The following is an 8,802-nucleotide window of genomic DNA, read 5'->3' on the forward strand; positions in this document are numbered from 1 at the left end:
CTCCAGGGACACCGGAAGCAGCGCCGGGACCCTATTTTACATGGACTTCCGGTTTCGCTCACAGTAGGGAGGAGGGATGGCGCGTCCTGGCATAACTTTCCCTCCCTGAGCTTCGCTTCCGCAGTTATAAACTGGGGATAATAATAGCAGCTACTTGCTACTGGTGAGGATTAAACGAGATCGAGCTGGCTACAGATTTAGCAAAAGGGCTGGAGGATAATGAGGCTATTAAGTATTAGCCAATTACTTTTAGGTTTTCAGTAATTGCTCATTGAATAGAATCAGGGATGGATCAGGTGTGATCTTTAAGTGGTAAGTAACCAAAGAAGGGCAATAAGTAAATGAAATCTCTTTGGAAAGTCCCCTCACACGGTAACTGAAGACCCCTGTAAAAGAAGTCACGGCGAATGGCTAACGGTGGAGTACTACATTTCCCAGAAATCTCTAGGAGCCTACAACTCCCAAGCACCCCTTAGCCGCTGTCGTCTCCCGGAAAAGTGCACGTGCGGACAGCTGGCATACGCCATGGCGGCCAGATGCCTCTTCGGGGCTACGCGGACCTGGGCCAGCTGGTCGGCCCGGGAGCTCCCGGTCCCTGTCGAGCCTGGAAGACTCCTTGTACGGGGTTACGCCAAGAGACCGGGTGAGCTGGGTTAAGAGGGACCCAGATGGGCATGGTTTGGGAATTGGGAGTTAATAGTGCGCAGGCGCTTGTGTGGGAGGCGGTGCCTAGAATCCGGGCGCGAGCTTAAAGAGGCAGACGCTGAGCTATTTGCGCAGGCGCGCTCTGAGGGACCTAGGAAGGGATTTGGCTCACTGCGCCGGTGCGGGATGTGTTTTGTTGCGGGGGGCGGGGTGTTAGGAACTTGGGTCCCAACTCTTGGGTCACTGTGTGACCTTGGGCTACCCGCCACCGGAAATTCGAGGAAGCAGAGGGGCCCGTCAAAGTATTAGCCACCTAAGCAAAGGCAAAATCAGCTGGGTATAGCCTTGCCTGATCTCCTTTGTTGAAAGGAGGGAACTGACCAAATGTTGGGCGTTAAAGACACATACCAGACCTTTTTCTCTGTGAGATAAACAGAAGGTATCAAAACAGAATTGGAGAGCAATGACCTGGTCAGTCTGCGCGGCAGTGTTAAAAGCAATATCTGTGTTTCACTTAAAGTCATTCTGGGTGCATGGGGCGCCTGGGTGGCTCAGTCGGTTGAGCGTCAGACTTCCGCTCAGGTCACAGTCTCACGGTTCATGGCTTCAAGCCCCGCATCGGACTCACTGCTAAGGGTCCTGTGTCCCCTTCTCTCTGCTCCTCCCCTGCTCTTGCTCTCTGTCTCAAAAATAAGCATTAAAAAAGGTCATTTTGGGTGCAGCAGGCAAGAGTCTAGGGGACCCGGGGGCCACCCGGAGAAAGGGGTAGAAAAGAAGGCTGGCCTCCTGGGGTGCAGCTGGACACAAACGATTCTCTCCCACCTCCCCCCACCCCCCCAGTCATGAAGGGGGGCAAAGGCGGCAAAGGTGGTGTGGTCAGCGAGGCCCTGAAGGACCCAGACGTATGTACGGACCCTGTCCGACTCACCACTCATGCCATGGGCGTCAACATCTACAAGGAGGGCCAGGACGTGGTCCTGAAGCCAGACGAGGAGTACCCTGAGTGGTGAGTGGGCCAGGCTGGAGACCCGGGACACCAAGTGACGGGGTGAAGGTGGCCTAGCTGATCCCCTGTGCTTTCCAGAGGGCTTCCCTGGGGAGGTGATGCGTGGCTCCAGACCTGAGTGGGTGGAAGGAGCTTTAAAGGTGGATGGAACAGCCAGTGCAAAGGCCCTGGGGCAGGACTGCGCAGCCTCTGTGTGGGGCCCCGTGTGCTGCTGCCTCTACCCAGGGTGCCCGGGGTGGGGGAGCTGTGGGGGTCTGCTGTGCGGCCCTGACCCCTGCCCACACCGCATCAGGCTGTTCCAGATGAACGTGGGCCCCCCCAAGAAGCTGGAGGAGCTGGACCCCGAGACCCGGGAGTACTGGCGGCTGCTGCGGAAACACAACATCTGGCGTCACAACCGATTGAGCAAGAACCGGAAGTTCTAGCAGGGGAAGGCCCCGGGGCCGCCCTGACCCGTCAGGGACCTCACCAGGCCCGGCAGGAGGACTCCGGAGGCACACAGCGCCTTCCCCATCCTGCCCCCACAGAAGACTCCATCTGCCTGGACGAAAGAGTTTTCTGAGAGCAGAGGAGGCCCCTCACCTGGTGCCTGGTTGGTCCCCAGAGTGAGGCTGGACCAGGGCCCTGGGGGTCCTCGCGGGCCCTGGGTGCTGCTGGGTGCCGTCTGCTGCCGGAGCCGGGAGGGAGACTGGGGCAGGTGGGGGGGGGGGGGGCGACTCAGGCCCCGTGGTTCCGTGGCTGCAGCCTCCCCCCGGGCAGTTGCTGTCCATCTTCGGGATTTCTCACGCCGCCCAAGAGGCCCCAGCTCGTCTTCCAGGAGGAGGTGTTTTTAGACCCACCTCTCTTGGTTGCAAGGGACTCAACCCTTTTCCGTGCCACCCGGACCGTAAGCGTCTTTGTGGCCTTCGGAAGCCGAAGTGTCTGGGGCGGGCTCGGCCCTGAGGCATGCTGGCCTCGGGGACTTCAGTGTCCAGGTGTGTGGCTCTGTCTCTGGGTCCTTGTAGCCCCAGGGACTAGTTCTCTTGGACAAGTGTGGCCCCAGGACTCCCGGCTGAAGCCCCCTACCTAGTTTAGCAAGCCCAGCCAGGGGGAAGGGACTTGGTTTTCCTCCTTTGGCCAGAGTCATGTGTCGTCTGCATGGGCCGGTCATTTGAAATAGCCCGGGGACCTGGGCCTCACCACCATCCTCCCGTCCACCCGTCTGGTACCCGGGTCTCGGTCTCCCCCGCCCCCTCCCTCACCTTCACCCCCGCAGGAGACGCATCCCGGAATCTTGCATTAAGACCCTGCGAACCTGACCCACAGACCTGAGTGAGAACCCCGGCTCCCAGCAGTCCCAACTCCTGCCCTGCCTGGGACCCAGGGCCGAGGCTGGGGCTTGCAGGGGGTGGAGTGGGGGATGGGATGAGGGCACCCCCTGGGGGCGGGACCAGGGGCCCTGGGGGCTCCTCTGCTTGTGTGGCTGGGTGGGCGGGGCTGGGGACTAATTCCGTCTAGTCCCAGGAAAATGGAAGTCCTCATCCTCTTAGGAAGACTCTGCCCAAGCGGATTACTTGCCCTCCCCGTGGCCGCCCAGAGCAGGCGGAGGGTCCCAACCCTCCCGTGGATCCCCTTGGCTCTCGGTGTGAAAACAAAGGTTGCCTCCTGTCACCTCCCTGCGGGCTCCTCGCTGCTCCAGCCACAGGGGCCTCCTGGTGGTTCCTCCCTCGTGCCAACCCCGGTCCTGCCCCAGAGCCTTTGGGTGTGCTGTTCCCGCTGCCTGGGTGGCTCCCCCCCACCCCCAAGGTGTTCCCATGGCTCCCTCTTTTACCTCCTCCAATTCCGTGATGTCACGTCTGAGAGGCCCCCGACCGCCCTGTCGAACTACAGTTGCTGCATGCACTCGACTGCCTCTTCTGGTTTTATTTTCTCCCAGCACTTACAGCCAGCTGGTGTTTTACGAACGATTGTCGGTGTTTATTTAATTGTGCTTGTGTCTGCCTCCCATCAGAGTGGCAACTCCGTCAGGGTAGGGATTTTTCTCTCGTTCTGTTCACCGTTACGGCCCCGTCGCGCAGTGGATGGATGGATAGAGGGATCACCGGACGATGGATGGGTGGGGGGTGGGCGGGTGGGCGGCCGGCGGTCAGATGGATGGAAGATGCGTGGGTGGGCCGTTGACCTGGCTGCCACCGCGCGAAGAAGACAGGGCCAGGGGGCTCCTGCGTGAGGCGTCACGTGAGCCAAGGTGAGCAGGGCAGCTCGAACCCCACCCAGTGGGTGTGCACTGATGTGAGGACCCGGAAGTGAACCTGTGGTTACTTCGCGGACAGAGCTCAAAGGGAGGGCGGTTACGTGCACCTCCTGCCTTCCAGCCCCTCCCCTCCTGTCGTGACCTGGGCTGTCCCGTCCTATGGGGAAGTCCCGTGTCCTGCTGACGCTGGGGGGGGGGCTCCGGCCTGCTCACACCCTGTTCCTTGCCCTCCATGGCCCCCTTGCCAAGGAGTCCAGCCGAGTTCCGGAAGGGTGTCCGTCACGCCCTGGGGAGACATGGCTGGGTTGGCGGGACAAATGTGGGTCTTGCCAGCAGGGCCCCATCCCGCCCTCACTGGGCTGGGAGACGTGACCGGGTCTGTGGTCAGTGGGGACAGAAGCCACATTTTGATTTACAGAGGGAGCAGAGCGTCCGCCTGCTTCTGCCTGAGAACCCGCCGTTTGCGCCCAGCCCGGGTCCCCCCGCGTCCCACCGGCGTGGGCTCGGCGTGGCACCTGGGGTGTTGGGCTTGGGCAACGAGCTTCAACGACGGCTCCACCCCGAGTGGCTGTGTGGCGGTGGAAACTGGCCTCCCTGGGCCGGTTTCCTCCCCCGTAAAGCAGCTGTCATGAGGGGTAACGCGACGGGCACGCGGGGGACACACAGTGAAAGACGCCAGGGCCATGGGCGGCCACTGCTGTTCTCTGTCGCTTCTGAGAGAGCCGGGGCTCCGCCCTGAGGGACGAGGAGCGGGCAGGGGGACTTGGGCGTGTCCTGCGATGGCAGCCTTACTGCCTCAGAGCCTCACGGTCCACCCCTTGCCCGGCCCGCAGGCGGGGAGGCCGAGGCCCCCGCCAGGCCACCTCCTCCCCGGGATGCAAGGCAGGGGCCCCGGCACGGGTGGCCACGGGCGGGCCCCAGACTCAGGCGGGAGGCCAGGCCCTGTCCAGAGCCTGTGCGTGCTCCTTGGCCAGCAGCCGCAGGGACGCCTCCTCCAGGGCGAAGCCCTCCGTGAAGGCTGGGCCAAAGGCGTGGGGCCCGAAGGACGCCTGCAGCCCGGGGCCTGGGCCCAGGAGGCGCGGAAGGCCTGGCACGGCCGGGGGCCCGGGGCCCAGCCAGGGCTCCAGGGGCAGCGGCATGGCCGGAGGGCGGGCGAACGGCAGGGCTGGGGCCTCGGGGAGCCTCGGGGCTGCCACGGCCCCGGAGCCCGACTCCAGACGCTCCTGGCGGCGCCACTTGGCCCGGCGGTTCTGGAACCACACCTGGAGGTGGTGAGAGGGGTGCTCCCGGTTCAGGCTCTGTGGGGAGGAGCCAGCCCGCCGCTCCCTACCCCCCTGTGTCCTCCTTTGGGGCTCCCTGCTGTGCAGAACCGGCTAGCCTCCCTCTGACCTGCAGTTACTTGCCTCAAGGAGATGGCCCTCTCTGAGAAGGCCCCCCCCCCACGGCCCCCATCAAGCCGACCTGGGGTCTTCTCTGAAACTCGGCCCTGGGCGCTGAGTCCCAGCCACCGGCGCAGCATCTGACGCCCGTGGAAAGCCGTTTCTCAGCTGCGGTCGGCATCCCCTTCCACCCGCTTCGCACCCAGCTCCACGGAAACACCCCCGGTGTAACCTTCCGCGCCTTTGCATACACTGCTCTGTGCGCCTAGAAAGACACCGCGCTGCCTGCCTGCCTGCGTTCTCTCCCTCCTTTCGTTTTAAATGATTTTATTTTTAAGGAATCTCTACACCCAAAGTGGGGCTTGAACTCACAACCCTGAGATCAAGACTTACAAGTTCTACCACCTGAGCCAGCCCCCTTCCTCCTTCCCGACTGGCCGACTTTCACTCCAGCGCCAAGGTCTCAGTCCCACATCTCCTCCTCCGGGAAGCCTTCCCAGTGTCTCGCCTGCCTGTGCCCCCGGAGGGCCGAGTGTGGCCCCGGCTCCCTCCCTGGGCTGCCGGCTGCCCTCACCTGCACGCGCACCTCCGGCAGGTGCACCTTGGCCGCCAGCTCCTCGCGGCTGTAAACGTCCGGGTAGTGGGAGGCCTCGAACGCCCTCTCCAGCTGGTGCAGCTGGTACGTGGTGAAGGTCGTGCGGTTTCTCCGGTGCTTCTTCTTGGGGGCCTCCTCGCCCGGGCCCGGCCCCCCGCCCTCTGCCGCAGGCCCCTCACCCGGGCTCAGGAACATGGCTTGTCCTCACCCCCACCTGGCGGGATGGCAGCAGGGCAGGCGGTGGTGAGACCCCCAGCTGGGGAGGGCAGGGAGCCCCCCCCCCCCGAGTCCTCTGGGTCTGGGGTTAGATGTTCGAGGAAAGGCGCACCGGGTCCCGCATTCGCCCTGCCCGGCCCGTCCCTCCGTCCACCTCGGATGGTCTCACTCTCCATCCGCCTCCCCTCCTCTTCTCTTGGGTCATTTTTCTGCACGGCTCCCTGGGTGCCTGTCCCTCTAGCTCTATTTTCTCTTTCCCTCTTGAGCTCCCCTGGGTTGCCTCTGCCTGCATGTCTGCTTTTGGCTGTCTGTCCGTCTCTCTCTGTCTAGGACCCCCCCCCCCCCACCTCCGCTGAAAGGGAGGAGGCTGGGACACTGCCCCCATAGTCCTCCGCCCTGAGGGGCTCTCTGCGCCCCAGCTCCCACTCTTACCCACCTGCCCTGTACTCACCACCCCCAGCAGCCCCTCGATGGCCCCAGTATCCACACGGCCCCCGCCCCAGTGGGCCCAGCGTGTCTGCTGCTGGCCTGGTCCTGCAGACCCGAGCGGGTTGGGGTCCGGAGATGGGAAGATTAGTGCGAGGTGATTAATTGAGGCGGCCCCTCCCGCCCAGGCCCTGGCTGCTCTGAGCTGCAGAGGGAGGGCGTGGGGGGGGGGGGGAGGAAGGCTGCAGCTCCAGAGGGGTGTGTGCATGGGGTGGGGGGGGGGACCATCGGCCTGGGTCGGCCTCCCTTCACGGTAGGACACCAACCAGGGCCTCCCCTCTCTGGGCCTCAGTTTCCCTAGCTGTAGAATGGTGACACCAGGACCTGCCCTGGTGGGGCAACGGTGTGATGAAAGCAGAGAGCATTGCACAGTGGTTGGCATTCAGGAAGTGCTCGATGAATGCCCACTGTTACCATTCTCAGCAGCTGGGGCCAGAAAAAGGTCCTCTTAGACACAGAGGTTGGCGGGGGTTAGATGTTGACGGGGGTTGGGGAAGCTGTGGTTCCGAGAAGTGACGTGAAGGCGGCTCCTGTCGGCTCCCCCGGACACCGAGCCGGCCGGGGAGTAGGGGGCACTTCGCTGGGTTTGGGGGAATGAATAGAAGTCCGTTCTTCATTCATTCAATAAACATTGTTGAGCGCTTACAGTATGCCAGGTAGCGTTCACAGCAGTGAACGCAACAGACACAAACCTCGGAGCTGACATGCTAGTCGGGGAGACAGCCAACCAGGAGACATAATACAGCGTCAGGTGGTTCTAAGCCTAGTGAGACAACTCAAGCAGGGGAGGGGAGGGGGGACAGAGGGTGGGCTGCTCTTTCACGGAAAGTAATCAGAGCGATGAAGTGCAAGGCTAAAATGCTGGACCCAAGTGTGTGTGTGGAGAGGGTACTGGGGAGCCACGGGAGTTTGTGGAGCAGGGGAGGGACGCAGTCAGATGGCATTTTGGATGAATATCTCTTGGGGGCAAGATGGGAGGCCTGGTCTGGCTGTGGGGATGGAAGTTGGGGGAGGGGAACAACCCTGGGGGAGAGAGTTGGGGGAAGAGGGAGGAGGCGGCTCTCCCCAGGGCCCAGTTTTGGGGACAGGTAGATGACAAGGTTGTCCCAGAGGCAGTGGTCCAAGAGCTGGAGCAGGTTCCAGGGGAAAGACCCTGAGACTGGTTTGTCCACCCCCACCCAAGGAGCTCGGCGCCCTAGAGGAGGGGAGACGGGGCGGGGGGGGGGGGGGGAGGAGGGGCAGCGGTGAGGCCAAGACAACGTCTGGTGGATTCAGCGCCACGGAGGACGGGACGGAGGTTGTCTGGGGGGCGAGGCGGGAGACCCAGGCCCGAGCGCCCGAGAGGCGGGTGAGCCCGGGCCCTGGGGTGGCCGGTGCTCCCCGAGGCTCCCTGGGGGCCCGTCCGGGCTCAGCCGCCCCGTGTGTGGGGCGGGCCTGGGGACAGGGGCACGAGGCCTGCAGCACAGAGTGGGGGGGGGGGTCCCTAATGCCCTAATTGCCTCATCACTAACGAGCTGCTCTGTTCTCAGGCCCCAATTAGCTAATTGGCCCCAGGTGGGTTAAGAGGCTGCAGGAGGGATCGGGAGTTAGGCGCAGGGGACTTTGGTGGCTTAGCGGATGGGCAGGAGGTGCAGACGCTGTGTCAGCTTAGAGAGCGGGATTAGGGGCGGGGAGGGGCGGGGCCGGGCGTCCCCTCCGGCTGGATTAGGTGGGGGTCAGGCCACTGTCAGCCCCACCAGCCTCCACCCCTCATTTCTCCCCCAGGAGAAATCCCTGGGCCCCTTCAGGTGCTGGTGGGGAAAATGAGGCTGGAGGGTGGGTGGGACCTTGGGGGGGGGGGCGGGGAGGGGCACCGTAGGAGGTCAGTGTGACCTTGGGGAAGTCCCTGGCTCAGGCCGTGCTCAAGAGCGGTGGGTCAGCCAAAGCGGGAGGGTGTGTTTGGTCTGGTTTGCCCTCTCCGGTTTGAGGGGTCCTGGGGTGACGGCCACCCCAGCCTGGCCGGAGACCCCTCCGGGCATCCTAGAAGCTGGCTGGAAACATCGATGAGAAGGGGTGACGGACAGTCCCAGTAATAACTGGGCACCGGCTGTGTGCACGGAGCCTTGACCGGTGTGAGTCTTCAGGCCCCCACCCATCACCCCGAAAAGACGCCTGATCGTAGAGGAGGCTGCTGGGACCGGGGGGGGGGTGGGGGGGTTGCCCAGAGGCTCCGGGTTTAGCACTAATGTCCCCTATCCCTGGA

At 63.4% G+C, this 8,802-nt stretch overlaps 2 protein-coding genes across 3 annotated transcripts; one reads left to right on the forward strand and one right to left on the reverse strand.

The window, feature by feature from the left end:
- The first annotated feature begins 125 nt into the window (after positions 1–125).
- On the forward strand, positions 126–3,532 carry MRPL54 (mitochondrial ribosomal protein L54). Its single transcript, XM_006928269.5, has 4 exons — positions 126–312; positions 439–643; positions 1,486–1,651; positions 1,944–3,532. The coding sequence occupies exons 2-4, from the start codon at positions 526–528 to the stop codon at positions 2,074–2,076; spliced, it is 417 nt and encodes a 138-aa protein (XP_006928331.1). The 5' UTR covers positions 126–312; positions 439–525; the 3' UTR covers positions 2,077–3,532.
- Position 3,533: 1 nt separating this feature from the next.
- Positions 3,534–6,477, reverse strand: RAX2 (retina and anterior neural fold homeobox 2). Of its 2 annotated transcripts, none has more exons than XM_023243834.2 (2): positions 5,838–6,474; positions 3,534–5,146 (listed from the first exon to the last, which is right to left on the reverse strand). In XM_023243834.2, the coding sequence occupies exons 1-2, from the start codon at positions 6,051–6,053 to the stop codon at positions 4,808–4,810; spliced, it is 555 nt and encodes a 184-aa protein (XP_023099602.1). In that variant the 5' UTR covers positions 6,054–6,474; the 3' UTR covers positions 3,534–4,807. The 2 variants fall into 2 exon arrangements, with proteins under 2 accessions (XP_023099602.1, XP_023099608.2); XM_023243840.2 differs by having other exon boundaries at positions 5,014–5,528; positions 5,838–6,477.
- Between the last annotated feature and the right edge of the window lie 2,325 nt (positions 6,478–8,802).

Source organism: Felis catus, chromosome A2 (assembly GCF_018350175.1).
Source record: "Felis catus isolate Fca126 chromosome A2, F.catus_Fca126_mat1.0, whole genome shotgun sequence".
NCBI lineage: Eukaryota > Metazoa > Chordata > Mammalia > Carnivora > Felidae > Felis > Felis catus.

Excerpts from the sequence above, each read along its gene's own strand:
- RAX2 (XM_023243834.2), bottom strand. The coding sequence starts at position 6,053 with ATGTTCCTGAGCCCGGGTGAGGGGCCTGCGGCAGAGGGCGGGGGGCCG. Across the intron at positions 5,147-5,837 it reads TGCCGGAGGTGCGCGTGCAG|GTGTGGTTCCAGAACCGCCG; the intron begins GTGAGGGCAGCC and ends CACCACCTCCAG.
- MRPL54 (XM_006928269.5), top strand. The coding sequence starts at position 526 with ATGGCGGCCAGATGCCTCTTCGGGGCTACGCGGACCTGGGCCAGCTGG. Across the intron at positions 644-1,485 it reads GGGTTACGCCAAGAGACCGG|TCATGAAGGGGGGCAAAGGC; the intron begins GTGAGCTGGGTT and ends CCACCCCCCCAG. Across the intron at positions 1,652-1,943 it reads GACGAGGAGTACCCTGAGTG|GCTGTTCCAGATGAACGTGG; the intron begins GTGAGTGGGCCA and ends ACACCGCATCAG.